This window comes from Peromyscus leucopus, chromosome 9 (assembly GCF_004664715.2).
Source record: "Peromyscus leucopus breed LL Stock chromosome 9, UCI_PerLeu_2.1, whole genome shotgun sequence".
NCBI classification, from domain to species: domain Eukaryota; kingdom Metazoa; phylum Chordata; class Mammalia; order Rodentia; family Cricetidae; genus Peromyscus; species Peromyscus leucopus.
In genome coordinates, this window is record NC_051070.1 from 52,630,610 (window position 1) to 52,648,781 (window position 18,172).

General features: G+C 55.1%; 2 protein-coding genes across 9 annotated transcripts in view; both read left to right on the forward strand.

Annotated features, from left to right (window-relative positions):
- The first annotated feature begins 584 nt into the window (after nt 1–584).
- Nucleotides 585–6,438, forward strand: Fgf17 (fibroblast growth factor 17). The gene is made up of 5 exons (XM_028877618.2): nt 585–1,167; nt 1,332–1,368; nt 4,039–4,216; nt 4,465–4,571; nt 5,987–6,438. Exons 1-5 carry the CDS (start codon nt 1,133–1,135, stop codon nt 6,278–6,280), a joined length of 651 nt encoding a protein of 216 aa, XP_028733451.1. The 5' UTR covers nt 585–1,132; the 3' UTR covers nt 6,281–6,438.
- Nucleotides 6,439–7,005: 567 nt separating this feature from the next.
- Nucleotides 7,006–18,172, forward strand: part of Dmtn (dematin actin binding protein) — a 35,842-nt gene continuing 24,675 nt past the window's right edge. For 3 of the 8 annotated variants that reach the window (XM_028877615.2, XM_028877616.2, XM_028877617.2), the window contains exon 1: nt 15,793–16,179. The gene's annotated coding sequence lies outside the window, so the exon portion shown is untranslated. Of the gene's footprint in view, nt 7,251–12,682; nt 12,840–13,803; nt 13,990–15,791; nt 16,180–18,172 lie in introns of those variants that run through there. The other 5 variants (XM_028877612.2, XM_028877614.2, XM_037208405.1 and 2 more) reach the window with 5 other exon arrangements.

The following is an 18,172-nucleotide window of genomic DNA, read 5'->3' on the forward strand; positions in this document are numbered from 1 at the left end:
CCAGCTGGCTTATTCTGAGCAAATTACTTCCCGGTGTGCCTGTTTCCTATCAGCAAACCGCAGTTAATAGCTGGCTTGGGTACCCAGCTACGTGGGACTAGGGGTCATATGCCATACTGCTGGGCACTTCATCCCAACTGCTAGGGGACATTGGTGGAAGGGGCCTGGGAGGCTAAGGCTGGGAGTCAACCCCAAAATAAGGCTCGGACGCCTTAGGGATTTCCACGCTGGCTCACTATCCTCTCGTTTGGTCCTCCAATACTCCAATGGCTGTTCCATTTTTCCATAAACTGCGCATGGAGGTCCAGGCAAAAGGGACTCCCACTCTTCTTGGGGTCTCCGTCTCAGACCAGTTTTTGTGACCATTGAGATCTTTCCAAAACGCCTAGCTACACCTGACTCCCCACCTCTGGCGCCAACCTGTTGCACCCACTGTTCGTCGCCTTACCCCTCCTTCCTGGTGGCAAGGGGTGACAGCAGAGAAGCCGAGCCAGCAGCCTCTCAAGCCAAGCCCACCCCTGCTCCCTGGAGGGAGGCTCCTCCTTTTAAGGCTGCTTCTGGGAATTCCCACCCCGAGCCAGAACTCGAGACCCCAGCCCCAGCTCGGTACCTGCAGCTCATTCTTAAGGAGATGAGGTTGGGGCATCAAACCTGAGGGCGGGAGCGGCTGACCCTGAGAGGGGGAGGGCAAGGCGCCTCCCTCCCTGTGCCTGCCCCGCGCCCTGCACTTCACCGAGGCCGGCAGGTCCGTGCGGGTCAGGAATAAATCAGAAGAGATCGCAGGGACCAGCCTCCTGATAGAGGACACTCCCGTAGCTCCATCCTTTGCGCCCGGGGACCCCCGCCCGAGGTTGGCAGCCCAAAGGTGCGAGTCCGCCAATCGGACCAGCTCCGGCTTCGCAGCCTCACTGGCCCGGAAGGTGGACACCTCGCACCTCAGTCTCCCAATTACGTCCCCCTCCCGCATCCCCCCTCGGCTAGCTTCCTCTTTCCCTCCGTCTCCTTTCATCCCCGAAAACCTGTGGCTCCGAGAGACCTTGGCTTCTCTGGGACTCTGCCCCAGGGGTCTGCCCACATCCGCTCCTGAGTTTGGGGGGCAGAGGGGCAACCGCCTCAAGAAGTCTCTCCGGCGATGGGAGCCGCCCGCCTGCTGCCCAACCTTACTCTGTAAGTGTGCTGCTGCCTGCGACTGGAGTTCTTTTGCCATTTCCAGCCCCAGGAATATTATACCTCCCCTGGGACTACCGTCGGGCAGGTGGGGCAAGACAAAGGTGGGGGACGGGCGTGCCCGGGGGTGCCCACACCTGGAACTGCCTTGTCTCCCCAAACAGGTGCCTGCAGCTATTGATTCTCTGCTGTCAAACGCAGGTAGGCACCCCTACCTCGCCCCCCCTTCCACACACACACACACACACACACACACACGCACACGCACACGCACACGCACACACACGCACCCTTCCACTCCCTACCCAACAAGTGCTGAGGTTTGGAGGATCCGTTTAGAAGATGGGTTGGAGGACAGGCTGAAGCAGGACGGCAGACAGACTGAGGTTTGCCTCTTGGGCCCTACTAACCACCCTGCTGGCTTTCTGTGGGCCTCTACTCTCTCCGGAGACCCCTTTGTGATGGGCTTCTGGATGGCTAAGGGCATTGTGTTTATACTTGAGGGATAGAGCCCCGGAGCGCTTAGAAGCCAGCGAAGGCAGCTGCTCAGGTGAGGTTTGTGCCTGCAGGTGCCTGAAGGGTTGGATTCGAAACCACTTATTCGGTCCATTCACCCACCATCTGCCCTTCCCAACATGCTTGGACCCTAGGTGGCCAGGGACTCGGGCACAGTTGGAGTATCCAACTGGATAGGAGACCCATTACCTATAGAGTTCCTAGGTCAAGCCTAAAGGTTTGTTTGGGACGGAACTCGGGGTTTACCTCTCCACATTCCCCTCACACACACCTCCCACCCACCCACCCCCCAGCCCCCAGCTAGAGGCGAGGCGCAGACCCTTTTTTGTGATCCCCCATAAAAATGCAGCTATTAAAATGCACTGGTCCAGAACCGCTCTGGGGAGAGATGGCCTGGCTTTCCCAGGCCAGAGGCCTGTTTCTCTTCCCATCCACTGGGGACTTTTTTTTTTTTTTTAAGGTAAATGCCTTTTCTCTGGAGTGGGAAGGGGCTGCCTTTGAAGCAGTGGGGGGGTGGGAGAGAGACAACACCCTCCTTTTTCCTCCCCCCCCCTTTTTTTGCTCTGGCCGGTTCCAGGCCTTTTGCTTCACACATCTAGGGAGAGTAAGAAGAAAGCCCCCAGCCTGGCAGGGAGGGGTCTGGGGGGTGGGTCCAACCTGTTCTGGAAAGGGAATTAGCACAATGGTGCCGCTGGCCTGGGCGTTTATGGCCTGGCTGAGGCCCCATTCAGGACCGAGGGAAGGTGGCAAGGCTGTCTTTCCCCTTGAAGTGCCCCCTCACCCCCCTGGGAGGGGGGGGCAACAGGCTGAACCACAGCCATGCTTGAGGGGCTGCCTGACAAGCAGCTGTCTGCCGTGGTGGAAGGGGAGGTCCCCCCACAGCGGGAACATGAAAGGAACAGGCAAGGTTCTGTGGGAGAGGGACTTGTGGGCTGTGGGCTGTGGGGGGTGGGGGAGGGCGTGGGCTACTTTTGTGAAAGGCTTGAAGGGGGACAAGGAGAGGAGGGGGCTTGGGGGGTGGGGAGCCGCTATCTGCCCCTGACCTGGAAGAGACTGCCAGGAGAAGGCTGCCCGCCAAGTGGGGCGGACATCCTGAACCTGGGCCAGGAGGCTAAGGCTGAGATAGACAGGAACCCACCCCTGGCAGGGAGGCCTGTGAGGGCGAAGTCGCACATTCCCCCACCACAGAGGCTGGCCTCAAGTTTCTCTAGGGTGGGATGCATGGTAGGTCCCTAAGATGTTCTTAATCTCCCAGAGTCCTGGCAACCCTTGACCTTTAGGAACTGGTGCTGGGAATGGAAAGGATTGGAAGGGGTCAACTCTGAGCAGGTTAGACCTTGGCCTTGACATGACGGTTTCACCACCACCACCCTGGTATGTTCCACCCTTCTATCTAAGAGAGAGTGGCCTCTAATACATGCTGAGCTGGGCCTAGCTTTGTCGTGGATCAGGCCTGAGATAATTACAGGCGGAACTGAGCATTAGGAACAGGGGAGGGCTGTCCCCACACGAGCCTTTCATGCTGAGATGAGGCTATCACCAGCAGCTGGCAACTGTCACCCTAGAGGGCACCTTGGAGGAGACAGGACAGTGAGTAATGTTTCTGTCCTACTCAGGTAAGGCTGGATAAGGTGAGCCCCAGTGTGGAGATATGGTACTGGACAGGCTTGGTGTATGGTGGAAATGGTTCTTTCGCCATCCAAGGAGGCAGGCCACTAAACACCTAGGTAACTGCCCCAGGCCGGCAGGGGACCACAAAAGCAGCCACTGGTACCACCTTCTACGGCTGTGTCTACCCCATACACTAGGGAAGTATCTCTCTTCTCTCTCACTCTTCTCTCTCTCTGATCTCCAGGACACTATGGATAAGGACCTAAGAGACCCCCAAATGCCCTCCAGTGGTTAAGTCAGTAACACATCTGCTCTGTGCAGGTCTGCTGGGACCTTTCAAGGCTAGTGGGGTGGGGTGGGAGCATCTAGGGGTCCTGATTAATGGAACCAAGACCCCTGAGAAAGAGCAAGGAGTCCTGGCTATGAGTTGTGTGTCCCACGCAACAGAACACAGAGACAGGACACACAACCTTGAAGGTTTCTTCTAGCAACCTGTTGCTGCAGACGTACGCTGTCTCACTGTGCTTCCCAAAGACTGACAGACACAAGTCCCCCAAAGTCACAACTGGTTCATGCAGCATCCTGGGAAGATCATGGACACAGGCAGTCTTCACCTTGCACCCTACACTGCAGGGTACCCAGCCAGCCCCACTTCGCTCACCTCCTTACCCCTCTCCCCAGATGGACCAACGGTGGTGTCACCCAAAGCAAATTGACACTATTTTTCCCTTGGTAACCGCAAAGGGGGAGAATCACCCGTCTCCTAATTTTAACCAGTACGTGAGGGACCAGGGCGCCATGACTGACCAGCTGAGCAGGCGGCAAATCCGTGAGTACCAGCTGTACAGCCGGACGAGCGGCAAGCACGTGCAAGTCACCGGGCGTCGCATCTCCGCCACCGCTGAGGATGGCAACAAGTTCGGTAAGACCTGGCCCTTGCCCCAGACCACTTGGATCCTGCCCAGCCTGGCCTCCAGGTTTCTTCCCAGCTCCTGGGTTAGGGGATTTGAGGTATATGGTGGGTAGAGGAAGCCCCTTGGTCCTGCAAGCCTGATAGTCCACCATCCCTTTGGCCTGACTTTGAGAGACAGACTGCTTGGGGAGACCCCTTGCACATCCCTGAGCCAGCAGCTGATAGACAAAGGTCTTTCTTCTTTTCCCTCATCATAGCCAAGCTCATCGTGGAGACGGATACGTTTGGCAGCCGGGTCCGCATCAAGGGGGCGGAGAGCGAGAAGTACATCTGCATGAACAAGAAGGGCAAACTGATTGGAAAGGTGAGGCCTGGGACACAGGGCAGCAGACGGATGTGTCTTCTCTACTAAAATAAGGGTGGGCAAGGTTAAAGCGGGGGGGGGGGGGGGGGGCTCCTGGTTGACAGGGGGAGGTCTTTGCTTGACAAATCACCTCACCTCCCAATATTCACTTCATTCTTTTCCTTTTCTAAAGATTTGTTTTTACTTTATGTGTATGAGTGTTTAATCTGCATGGATGTCTGTGTACCACATGTGTGCCTGATGCCTATGGAGGTAAGAAGGGATCAGAGCCCCTGGAAACGGAGTTACAGATGATTGTGAGCTGCCGTGTGGGTGCTGGGATCTGAACCCAGGTCCTCTGCTAGAGCAGCCAGTGCTCGTAACCACTGAACCATCGCTCCGGATCTCTATCAATTTTTTTTAAATATTTCTTTTTCTTGTATGTGTGTGGATGTTTTGCCTGCAAGTATGTCTGTACCACCACAGGCTTGTAGAACCCAGAAGAGAGTGTCTGATCCCTGAGAACTGGGGTTACACCTTTTAGCCTCCATGGGGGTACTGGGAATCAAAACATTGGTCCTCTGGAAAAGCAACCAGTGATCTTAACCACTAAGCCATCTCTCTAGCCCCCCACCCCCCAGTCGCTATTTAAAGGAGTTCTTGTGGCTCCTGGCCTGCTGAAGGGACAGAGGGGCCACAGGAATCTGGTGCTGATGCAAGGACTATTTCTCCAGCATCGGTCAGGAAGAATCTATCCACTACAGGATATTGCATGTGATGTGTTGGTGTGGCAGCCCATGTGGAGGGCTAAAAAAACGTGATCAGGGTTGCAAGTTGGGGCATTCATGTATGGTAAAAGTTCTCCCGAGTTCAGTGGGGTTCATGGACAGTGACCAGCAAGATGCATGCTAAGCACTAACTGGTGAAGCCTCCAAGCACTGTGGGTACTCCCTTTAGAATTGCCCAGTCTTGACTGCTAGCTCTGACTGGTGCTCACCGAGTACCCTGGCACTTCTCACTTCTGTAAGAAAGCAAGGCATGTGGGCTCTTTCTGATCCCTCTCTCCACCCTGCGACAGCTTTCACCCAGAGAGCATAGAATTCTCAGGAGCCATGTCCACGGCCCCCACCCCCAGCAATGAATTTCGTTCTAGCCTGATCTCGACCCTACATTTGGGGAAACTGAGATTCAGTGCTTTCTCGGGCTTCCTCAAGGGACACAAATGCTGAATGATTTAAGTCCACCTCTGACTCCAGGCACAGCCGGTGTGCACCGCTCACTGCTGCCTCCCTAACCAAGGTGCCCATCTCACTAGGACAGTTCCTTGGGCACAATGACTCCTTGCTCCCACTTGGGTCCTGCAGGAAGGCCCAAAGGCAGACAACTCAGCCGGGGTGAGTGGACAAATTCCCCTCCTCTGCTCCTTTCTTCCGTAGCCGAGTGGGAAGAGCAAAGACTGCGTGTTCACCGAGATCGTACTGGAGAATAACTACACAGCCTTCCAGAACGCCCGGCATGAGGGCTGGTTCATGGCTTTCACTCGGCAGGGCCGGCCGCGCCAGGCCTCCCGAAGCCGCCAGAACCAGCGAGAGGCCCACTTCATCAAGCGCCTCTACCAGGGCCAGCTGCCTTTCCCCAACCATGCCGAGAGGCAGAAGCAGTTCGAGTTTGTGGGTTCGGCCCCCACCCGCAGGACCAAGCGTACTCGGAGGCCCCAGCCCCAGACGTAGTCAGGGAGGCCATAGTGAGCAAGGCCGGGTAGATGCCCCTCAGCAACCTCCTCTCTCTCTCTTCTCTAACTCATCCAAAGATGGGGGCTGGGGTGGAAGGTGGGGAGCCAGACCCCAAAAGGACCCAAAGGGCATGAAGCATCTAATCCCCAGCTGGGGAAAAAAAAAACAAACAAACAAACAGTACTTGTGTACCCCAGGGTGGGCACCACACTCTGGAACAGGCTCTTTTGAGGCCAGGGGCAGATCCTGGGGAAAGAAGTAGGGTCTCCCTGACCTAAAACGCCTGTCCCCCAGCGTCGGCCTGAAACCAGTGGGCAGGCAGGTCAGCAGATTTCAGGCCTTGCAGAACTGTTCTCAAATTTCGCTCCCAGCATCTCTCTCACTTTGAACCAAATAGCCAAAACTCCTGACCAGACAGTAGGAAGGGGCTTTTGGTTTAGTTTCCAGAGACACCGAGAGAAACAAAAAACCAGCCACTCTTCCTATTTCTCGCCCCAGGCCTGCCTCCCCATCCCAAGCCCCAGAATAAAAACCATTTTCCTGCAACCGGGTCCGCTGAAGAAAAGTGGGCAAATCAGAGCACAGAACTCAGCTGCAAAGTGTCTGGGGCTGGCGGCACCGAGAGGTCAGATGCTAGCTGGGGAAGCTGGGCGCCGGGGACGGGGACGCAGGTGCAGCAGCCAGCGCGTCCCGCTGGGCCGTGCGTGCGGGGAGGCCGAGGCTCGCCCAGGCCCGGGGGACCGGCGGCCCCTCCCTCCGCGGGCTCCGATGTCCGGGCTCACGCGACGCGTCCCTGCTACCTGTAGGAGAGAAGAAAACCCAACCCCTAGGCGCGGCCCTGAGCGGCCGCTGGCCGGGGACAGGCGTCCTGTGGGGCCCAGGCCCGGGGGAGGGGGTGGTGGTGGCAGGAGCGCGGCCCGGGGGACGTCAGAAGTCACCTCGCGGGGAGCAAGATTGCTTTTTTCCGGTGAGCAGGGCTGGGAGCGGGAGGGGGGGGGGGGGAGGTCTGGGACGAGCGGAAGCGGGTGGGTCGAGAATGTGTCCCCTTGTTCTCCCCGGTCCCCACTGGGGGCGGAGGCGGGGGCCACACCTGAGGGCAAGCCTCAATTAGAGGCGGCCGCAGGCTGGGAATGGAGGGGGAGGGCGCCCAGCCCCCACCGAGCTTCTGGGGTGGGCTTTCCCAGAGCTTCCAGGTGTGCCTGGGGGTGGGAGCCGTAAAACCGCCTTTCCTACGGTGCGTCGGCTTTTAATCTTGTCAAGGGGGAGGTTATTGTGTCTGGGACCCTCCTCCCGGTCCTCCTTTCTGCTCCTGGAAACTTCGGCCTCAGTTTCCCCCTCTTAGGGAAACATTGGGGCAGAGGATTATGAAGAGAGATGAAAAAAGAATGAAAGCTAACCTTCTTCCCACTTCTCCCAAGAATTATTTTCAAAAAGTCCAGAACAGAAGAAGTTGTAGGGCCGGGGCGCTGGTTTAGTCTGAACCAGAGGTGGGCTGCGGCAGACAGAACCAGCTCAGAGCTGGAACAGGGCCTGACCCCCCAACCCTGGGCCATTTAGAAGGTGGAGCCGACAACAGCCAAGAGGGAGGTCCCGCGGGCCTAGGATTGACATTCTCCATCCAGCTCGCCATAATTGCTTTTCACCAGGTTGCTTTTTTTCTGTCCCCCTATCACAAAGAGCCTTAATCCCAGTGAAGACCGCCGGACGCGCTGGGGGTAGTTTTCTGGGGTGTGTGTAGGGCGGGTGGTCTGGGGCTGCAGCTGATAACTGGTGAGTTCAATGGGACTTTAAAACTGGGGCAACACCCAGCAATTACTTGAGGACAAAGAGTTGGGGCCCCCAAGGTGTGGAGTATTGGGACTTTGGGGGGCTGGGAGGACTTTGAGAAGGAGGAGGCTCTGATCCCTCTGATTATCGCAGGAATTCGAGACATTCTTTAAGACTCTAGACTGCCTCTCCAGCCGGGCCTTGGCCCACCCCCCACCCTTCCTCTTGGGTTAGAGGCAGCTTCAAAGGTGGACTGGGCCCTTTGTCTGGCCTCGGCTTTCTTCTCGGGCCTTTCTCGGCCCCTCCCTCCCCCTTTGACCTCCCCAGCACAGACAAGCCTCTCTCGGGGCCAGCTCCAGAAAGCTCTCACTGTTTCCTTTCTTGCTTTTTGAGGTGAGGCCTGGCAGGCAAGGACAGAGCATGCCAAAGAGTAAAGGACAGACAGCTTTGGAGGGCAGGACTAAACCGGAAGCCAGGGGCATCTCAGAGAACCCTCAGTCCATCTGATTCCCCGGTTGGGCTCAAAACCACCCACTCCTCACCACACCTTAGTGCCTCTGCCAGCCGCAGGCTCCCTGCCCTAGGTAGCTTCTCACATCCCAGAGTCTTCTGGACAAGTTTAATAGGAAAATGTTACGGCGAAGAAGCCAGAACCAAGCATGGCGGCATTGCCCTGTCATCCTAGCCCTCGGGAAGCTAAAACGAGAAGATTAAGAGTTCTTGCCTGGACTACAAGAGACCCTGTCAAAAATAAATAAATGAATAAAAGGTGTGGGTTAAGAGGAATTGGTCTCTGGTAATGACACTTTAGAGGGGCTATAAGGGGTTTTGTAGTAGGAAAGGGACTTCTCAGTGGATTTCAGATCCACATAGAGACTTCAGCAGCCCTGGCTGCTTCTGGTATCTGAAGGATCTAAGCAGACTCTTGACAATGGCTTCTTGTGATAGGGGACAAGATGAACCCATCCAAGGGGAGAAGTGCAGGGGAGCCGCAGGGACCGGACTCAAATCCTATGTGACGTGGTATTACCACACTCTAAGAATAACCTCCACATCAATCTTTTACTCTGTCTTTTCCCTTCACCATTCTGTCCTCTAAACTCCAAAGGAGCTGATGCAAGGAAGTCGGGAACGATGTCCATTCACTTCAGATACCACACGGCTGGTTCGATCTTAAGTCACATTGTCCAACGATGTCCCTTGGATGCCAGTGGCCAGTGGCCTCCCAGTTACCAAGCCAGAGTCTTGGCTCCAGTCCTCAGCTTTGCTCGTAGTAGGCTATCCTCCTGGCTTCACTGCCTTTGTTTCCTTTTGATGGCTCAGCGGTTAAGAGCACTGACTGCTCTTCCAGAGGACCCAGGTTCAATTCCCAGCACCTACATGGATGGCAGCTCACACCTGTCTGTAACTCCAAGATCTGACACTCTCACACAGACACACATGCAGGCAAACACAGCAGTGCCCATAAGATAAAAATAAATAGATTAGAAAAAAAAACAACCCTCTGAGTCTTTCTATGGGTTCCCCGCTGAGTATCGTCACCTTGGAAGCCAGGGGCACCCCTTGCATACAACTGCTTTGGCAGGGCTCTCTGGGTTCTGTACAAATGAAGTCTCTGCCTGTCTACTTCTGTGCATCTGCTTACTTGCCAAACACACAGGTCTGCAAGGGCCATTACTAACATGGTTTTCAAACCTCCTGTCCAGCCTCCATGTGGAGCCTTTACAGACACCAGCAAAACAAGAACACTTGCCTTATGCGTTTACCTAATTATTCTTTATCAATAAAAAAATTGGGAGTCAGATACTCCTCTCTGTCCTCGGTCCTCCAAAACCTCTATGGTTAATTTTGGTCAGCTAGTGGCTAGCTCCACCCTCTGACTCAAAGCAAGCTTTATTGTTAGAATGCGATCAAAATATGGCACAACACTTGCCCCCCCCTCACCAAGCACATCCCCTTCTGTTTCGCTTGTTTTGTTTATTACTGTGTGTGTGTGCACAGTATGGTATGTGTGTGAACACACTTGCCACAGCATTCCTGGAGTGGGTTCTCTCCTTCCGCCTTTATGTGGGTTCCAGCCATCACATCACCAGGCTTGCACAGCAAGTGTCTTTACCTGCTGAGCCATCTCTGGTCCTGGTTTTGCTTTTTTGCTGTTGTTGTTTGGTTTGGTTTTTGTTTGGTTTGGTTTGGGTTTTTTGGTTTTTCGAGACAGGGTTTCTCTGTGTAGTTTTGGTGCCTGTCCTAGATCTCGCTCTGTAGACCAGGCTGGCCTCGAATTCACAGAGATCCGCCTAGCTCTGCCTTCCTAGTGCTGGGACTAAAGGCGTGCACCACCACTGGCCGGCTGTTTTTTGTTTGGTTTTGTTTTTTAAATAAAAATCTGTTTTTATTTTATGTGTATGGGTGTTTTGTCTGCATGTATGTCTGTGTACCACATATGTGCCTAGTGCCTTCGGAGAATAGAAATGGGAGATATCTGAAGCTAGAGTCATGGGCAGTTGTAGGTCACTTGAGATGGGTGCTGGGAACTGAACTTGGGTCCTCCAAAAGAACAGAAAGTGCTCTGAAATGCTCAGCCATCTTTCCAGCCCCTTCTCTTTAATAATTTGTGTGTGGACCAGGCGGTGGTGGCGCACGCCTTTAATCCCAGCACTCAGGAGGCAGAGGCAGGCGGATCTCTGTGAGTTCCGAGGCCAGCCTGGGCTACAGAGCGACATCCAGAAAAGACGCAAAGGTACACAGAGAAACCCTGTCTCGAAAAACCAAAAAAAATAATAATAATATGGTGTGTGTGAGTTTGTATGTGTGTGTGATATGTGTGTGGTGAGTAAGTATCAGAGACCAGAGGTTGCCATTGATCTACTGTCTTCCTCTGTCACACACACCACACACACACACACACACACACACACAGAATCTCATAAGACAGAGTTACTCTACAGCGCACACCAGCCTAGAACTTACTATGTAGCCCAGGCTGACTTCAAACTTGGAGCAGCCAGCCGTCCTGACTCACCCTCTCAGGTGCTGGGATTCCAGGTGTGAGGCACCACAATCCTGTCCCCACCTCTCAGTTCTGAAAGGTTTGCCACCGGTGTGCCCACGGCTGGCTGCTCCCTAGCACCGCGCTGTCTGTTCCTCGTGACACAGGCAGGATGGGAAGCCAGACCCCTCAGGTGTCCTGGGGAAGGAGGGGGTCCTGAGCAGTCACTTTGAATTAAGTAACTATTCATTTCCTCCCTTCGGTACCGAAGCACTGATGCAGGATCCTCCGGTTAATTAAAATGTTGGAGAAGATGGAGCTTTCGGGGCACTTGAATCTTAATTGGAGGGATTAACCCATGAAAGCATGGTTCTTTCATTGGAATCTTTTCGGAATTCTCTCTCCTTCTCAAAATGAAGATAAAAAGGCATCCAGGTGTGGTAGCACAAGCCTGTCATCCTATCACGTGGGAACCAGGGGGCTGAGGAATGAAGAGTTCAAGTTTAAGGCCAGCCTGGGCTACTTATATAATGAGAGTCTTTTTTTTTTTTTTTTTTTTTTTTTTTTTTAAGAAAACGAAAAATATCCCAAAAGAGTAGATAAAAAAGTTTTGGGAATAAATCTGAGACCGTCCTCACGTCTGTAACACTAACACGGAAGCTTAAGAAGAACTGCTGTACCCATGAGGCTGGGCTACAGAGTCTCCAAAGGACAAAAGTTTTGGAAATAAGGAACTAAAATGTACTAAGCTCCAGAGACATGCCAGGCAGCGGCAGGCAGGCTGTGGAAACATTCTCACCTGTCATCCAGTTGAGTCCTGCAGCCTGGATCCTTGCTATCTGCAGGCCTCAGCCCCAGGCCCCCTCCCTTGCCCAGGTCCAGTGTGGCTGGAGCCCAGAGCTTACATGGAAAATTAGCTAGAATGTTCAGTCAAAGTGTGAAGGCTGGTTTTGGTGCCGTGGCAGGGAAGAGGCTGGGAAGGCCTTTGAGGAGGGAGTGACAGGTTCGGTGGTCTGGTGGCAGCAGCCGTGGTGCTGAGGCACTGAGGTCTCAGACGCTGAGAGTCCAGACTCCAGCAGGAAGGCTTCCAGTCTCTGCTGAGAAAGAGTCACTTTTGTTGTTGTTTTGTTTGAGACAGGGTTTCTCTGTGTAGCCCTGGCTGTCCTGGAACTCACTCTATAGACCCGGCTGGCCTTGAACGCAGAGATCCACCTGCCTCTGCCTCTGGAGTGTCGGTATGAAAGGCATTGCCCAGCTAAAGAGTCACTTTATAATTATTTCTTTCTTGCATATATATGTATAAAATATAAAAAATACACACGTAGCCTGTGTTGGCCTCAAATTCACAGCATCCTTCTATCTCAGCCTCCCAAGTATCGGGACGGTAGACATATGACACCACACCCATCCTAAAATGGCTGCTTTGGGCCTTCCTCCTTCTTGTCTTCCTCTGCCTGGATCTTTGTCCTCTCTCCTTCCTCCCCATGTGTCCAAGTGTCCAGGTGGCCTGGCTCAACCTTTCCAGGAGTTAATATTTAGACAGCGTAGGGGCACCCCTGGTGTTACCCCTCCCCAACAGGTCAGTGCATGGGGTGGGGCCTGGGCACTGGAGTGAGACGTGGACAGAGAGGCCTGTTGCTTGGGCCACAGTCCTCTCAGGAAGTCTGGCACCAGTGCCTTTCTGGAGAAAGTAGCCCAGAAGTAGGTGTCTGGGCCTGGAAACTTCTTCCTGAGAGAAACAAGCGCCTCCACCCTCTGCTGGGTTTGCAAATGCCTACTCCCAAGACCTGAGAGCTTCAGAAGGTACACTGGTCCTGTCTGAGGGAGGCCTCCTTGCCTGTTGGGTTGGTTGAGGGTATGGAAGAAGCCCACTTGGGGCAGAGTCAACTGGCACAGGGGGTCAGTGTTGCCAGCTCCCCGGGAAGAACATTTACATGACCGAGAGGGGAGAGGAACCTCAGATCAACTGGTTTTCCAAAGGAAATTGGGCCTTCCCAGGACTGGGCTGGAGGGGACCCTGTTCTCCACAGATGGGGCTGGACAGCAGGACAGAGATGAGCAAAGGAGAGGAGGGTCTCCAGGCCTGGCTAACCTCCACCTCCAACCTTCACTCATCCCCATCCCCCCCACTCCGCCACACACACACACACACACACACACACACACACACACACACACACACCTGGATCCCTTCTAGCAAGGGATGACCTTGACAACGTGAGGTCGACAGAGGGAGCCCTAACCCTGTGGACCCTTTAGCTCCAGGGCTGACTGGACCCTAGACTATTCCTGCCTAAGGTGTCTGGCTGGTGGTGGTGGGGGAACATTCCAAACCCCATGTGACTGATATGTTGGGGGAATGGATTTGAGCCTTAAGGGACCGGAAGAGGCTCTGACTTTCATCTAGGTCAAGGAGAGAGAGAGAGAGGGAGGTTTTGAGAAAGAGGTACCCAGGTAAATGGCAGAGGTAGGAGCCCACGGCCACGTGTCCCACCCAGCCAGTGACCTTCTGGGATGTGGTTCCTCAACACCAGGCTGTGAATACCTGGTCCTTTTCACCTTCTCCACCCACTCACTCCATCGGCTGCCTGGAGCAGGGCAGTTATCCTTCCAACCCGCCTGTTGTCTGGCCCTGAATTATGGTTCCCTCCAGGCCACTCCTGGAGCCAATTGTGGCTTATGAGGAAGAGGAGGGGGGGCACACTTGGTAGGGTATGGCTGGGGGTGCACAGCCCCAGCATTATAGACTCGGCAGGCCCCCTCCCTCTGTCCCTGAGGAAGAAGCAATAGGAGTCAGTTCTTCTCCTCCCCCTCCCATCGCTGCTGAGCTGGGCCTGGGCTGCCAGGAGGTTGTCTTGGCAACGGGAGGCGGAGAGGAGATGCGCTGAGGGATGGAGGTGTATGTCACCGCAGAGGCCGCCGTGTTCCTGCCCCACGCCCCAGGCCCTTGAAGGTACTGAGAACCCTCCCCTCATGTTTCCCTCCTCCTGGCCTTTCCCCCGGACTCTTCCCCACTTCCCTCTGCCTCATAGGCTGGCTTCCATCAGGAAGGGATTCCTCTCTTTCTGAATCGTTGACTCCCTACCCAGGGCTCCTAACCCACCTCAGTCTAGGCTCCTGTCTACATACGACATACCTCGGGAGACCCTTCCTTGTACTGGAAGACATGTCTCCCGGGGTGGGGTCTGAAAAGGGGGTTGGTAATCCAAGGAGGAGGAAGCCAGGCAGGAGCGAAGTCAGGAATCTGAAGGGCTGAGTGTCAGAGCCCTGGGTACCTGGTCTCTCAAAAGGATGGAGCAACGCTGAGGAAGAGGGCCTCCCTCCCTCCCTCCCGCGCTCTCAGACCCAGACTCAGGGCCACAAGGGTGGGGTAGAAGGGGCAAGCCCTGAGAGGCTAGGCAGAAGCCAGGACTTAGCTGGAAAAAAGCCGGGTAGCTCCTCCTCCAAGGTTGGCCCCCCTTCCGCACATTAAAGGTATACCCCATGCAGCTCCCCAGCCTTTTCTCCCTGCTTCTGTGGATTGGATGTCCCTCCCCCACCCCAGGTTTTTGTTTTTGTTTGTTTGTTTTTTCTCCTCTCCCTCTCTACCTTCCACAGGACCCGCCCTGCCTGCACCCAGGCAGCTAAGCCTGGGTTCCCTGCCCTCCTTCCCCCTTCTCAGGCACTCAGCTACCTGCCTTCGTCATTTCTCCTTGTGTCCAAGCCACCTTCAGGTTTCAGTCTTCCCTGTCTTCTGCTAATCCAGATATACCTTCCCTTCCCGTCCCCTCCCGTCCTCCTCCCTTTGAAAAAGGACGCTGGGGCCATATTTTTTACCTGTCTTCTTCAAGCCCCTCCCCTAAGATTTTTTTTTTTTTCCATTCAGAAACCCCAGAGCCCCCTCTCCAGATCCTAGCTCTGCCCCAGGAGCTGCTGATACCATCAGCTGACCGGCTGTGGGCAGCAGTTACCAGGGCAACGCAAGGCTGCCTAGGTAGGCAAGTCTGCAGCTGACATGGAGGTGGGAAGAGGCCAGTCAATGCTGGTAGGGGTCAGTGTCTAGGCTTTCAATGTACCCCAAAGCCGGGAATGGTGCAAGTTTTGCCAGGGAGGGAAGGCATGCCTCTGTGCTGGAATGAGTGCCATCTGGTAGGAAGCTTCCTTTTCAAAAACATCTTCCCTGGGGAGAAGCCAGGTCCTTCATTCCATCCACTGGCCCCTACTGCAGTTCCCAGGGGATCAAGGTTACTGAAAATTCACTCTGGATCTTACGTATTCATCACCTGGTCCCTTATATCCTTCCATTCATCCCCCCTAGGAGAGGGTTAATCCTTGAATGATCAATTCTGGTACCCGAGTTTTTCCCTCATCCCAGAGGTGGGGACCCTCACAGCGCCTCGACCGCTTCTGGAAGATGGTGGAGCCCTATGAATGGGGTTTGAGTTGCAGGTGCCTGGAGAGCTAGGCATAGCTCCCCTCCATTATCAGCAGCAGCCACTCACCCCCAGCCACTTGAACTCTGCTGGAAGGGCTATGAGTGTGGATAGAGCAGAGCCGGGCTGTGGGAAAGGGGAAAAAGGCAGCGCGGCCAATTCTGCTTCGTCATGATGCCGGCTAATGCGCCCCTTGTTTCAAATGGATCAGCTGTAGCAGCAGCTGAGGTGGACTGGACCAGCAACACACCCAAACACACACACACACACACACACACACACACACACACACACACACACACACACACACACACACACACACACACACCCTGGGGCCGGCCACTATCAGTTGGTGGTGGGGAGGGGCCCGCCCGCCCAGCGACCGCCCGTCCTGCCCGCCCACCAGACACCAGGCGCGGACTCCCCAGCATCGGGTACCCAAGCTGGTTGGCTTGCAAGAGCAGCAGGGTATGGGTGAAATGGGTGGGGGTTCAGAAGGGAGATCAGACCGCTGAGCTAAGACCAGCTCCCCTCCTTCGCCAGCTCCCACCCCACCCACCCTAAGCCGGCTTTCTTCCTGTTATTTGTGCTTCGCTAAAGCGCGGCTGGGTTCCTGGAAGAGCCGCCTCCTACCTAGATTCCTGAGAAAACGCGGCAACCCGTGGACCAGGGCCTAGGCCTTTTGCCTCTCGGGGCTTTTGGAGAGCCTGGGCCCCACTGTCTGGGAGGAGGTAGGTGCCAGGGTCCACTGCCTCTCTTTCTTTCCGTAGGTACTTTGGGCTGCACCTCTGGCTTTGGGGCATGGCTTTGGGTAGTGGCAAGGATGCTAGGAGAGGGTCAGCTTTGGACCCTTGGTCAGTAGAAGAATGGGTCTAGGTGGCTAGACCAGAGCTTAGCTGGGTTTGATCTGATCAAACCCCCTCCTTATTTGGGGAGAAGGATCTAGGGTATTGTCATGCAAAAAGTCCATATGACTCCCTCCCCCCCCCCCGCCCCCCCACGCGCCCCCAGCACCTGTTCCCTGAGTCCTCCACCCTGCCTACCTAGCTTCTCTGGTCGGAATTCAAGGGGTGGGGTCGTGGGGGCACAGTCGGTGGAGGGAGCTGTTATCTTTTTGCTCAGTGATGCAAGGAATCTTTGCCAGCCTCCCTCCCGCCGGGTCAGGCGCTCTCCGGAGTGGCAAGGGTTCAGTGAGGGGGCCCAATGCTGTTGGTTTACAGCCTGCTCTGGAGCCCCTCCTAGCTGAGGCTGGCCGGGCTGGGGTGGGAACTCAGTGAAGAATGAGGCTGTGGAGCAGGGTGTGACTGCAGTCCTAGTCGGCAGCTAGTGTGCTGGGGGGGCGGCGGGGGGGGGCGCGGCCGGGAGAGATGATGAAGGGGACTGGGTGCTGAACAGACCCAGAGGTCCTCTGGGTCCTAAGGGCTCTTCCTTTCCCAGCACCAGACACACAAAGCTCCCTTTGCTGGGCAGGCACACCTGTGTGTCTCCTCCCAGGGGGGCTGGTTGCCAGGTTGTTGTGGGTCTAAGAGAAGAAAGGTAGTGTTGCTGTGGAAGATGTAGGGAAAGCCCCCAGGGGATGGGTCAGGTGAGGGCACTGGGAGTATTGGGGTCCACGTGCTCAGCACAGGGATGGGTCCAGCAGAGCATGCCAGGGTGGCTGTGAGCATAGGAACTGGTGCCGAGGAGGGAGGCATCAGTGGGCGGGTGCAGGTAGGTGTCCTCAGCGCTATGTGTCATTGTGAGGGGGTGGAGGGGGTCCTGGCAGGGAAAGTGGGCGAGTGCTCTGGCAAGAAGGGCTGCAGAGTCCCTGTGTGCACCCATGTGCAGGAGTTGTCTCAGCTACCGTGTGTTGGGCATGGAGCTCTTCTTCCTCGAATGCTCCTGTGAGTCTTGTCTCAATACAGCTGGCCTTTCTGAGGTTGGGACAACATCTATCCACTGATGGGAAATGTCTGTACAGTTCTTTCAGAGCTCATGTGTGAGGAGAGTGGAATAAGGGCCTCTCCTGAATTCTGGAATTCTGAATTTAGGGTGGATGTTTCCCCTCTCCCCAGATCTGTCAAATCAGCTGTACCCCAGCTACTCAGGACTGTAAGGCCAGAACAGAAACATGCTGGGACGAAGCAAGCTTGAGGGGCTGAGGGACCTAGAAAGGAGGGACCTACCTCTTCTGAAGGAAGCGTGCAGAAATGGCCTGCCAACCTGGTCAAGAGAGAAACCTAAGCAAACTCCAGTGAATCCAGACGTATTCGTGGGGTCAACGGGAAAAGGGCACCGAGGCTCAGGGCTGTTGTGATTGAGAGTGGGCGGGCAGGGCCCTGGGACAGATGCCTGGTCTTGTTCGGTGTGGCAAGTCTCGGACAGTGTTGGTGACAGCAGCACCTAGTCCAAAGCAATAGGAAAAGGTTAAGAAAAAAAATTTGCCTGTGAGAAGGGGAAGTAAGAGAGTTTGCTGGCCTGAGAAAAGGGCAGGGGTAAGCTTAGCTTAAGTATGGCCTTCCTTCGGTGAGCCACTGCTCTATGCAGGCCAAACCCTTCTTCTGTCCTGCGTCCAGTCACCCCCACCCTACAATCCACACATTCATTGTAGTATGCCTGGTCCCTGCCCTGTTGGTTGCCTGAGCCGCCACCCTCCTCCCGCCCTAGGATGCTGTTTTGGGAACTGGTGACCTAGCTGGAGCCTGCCTTTATTTCTGGCTTTGGGTTTGTTGCCACAGCAACTAT

Coding starts and splice junctions, on each gene's coding strand:
- Fgf17 (XM_028877618.2), top strand. CDS start 1,133: ATGGGAGCCGCCCGCCTGCTGCCCAACCTTACTCT. Junction 1,168..1,331: donor CTGCTGCCCAACCTTACTCT/GTAAGTGTGCTG, acceptor CTCCCCAAACAG/GTGCCTGCAGCTATTGATTC. Junction 1,369..4,038: donor TTCTCTGCTGTCAAACGCAG/GTAGGCACCCCT, acceptor GTAACCGCAAAG/GGGGAGAATCACCCGTCTCC.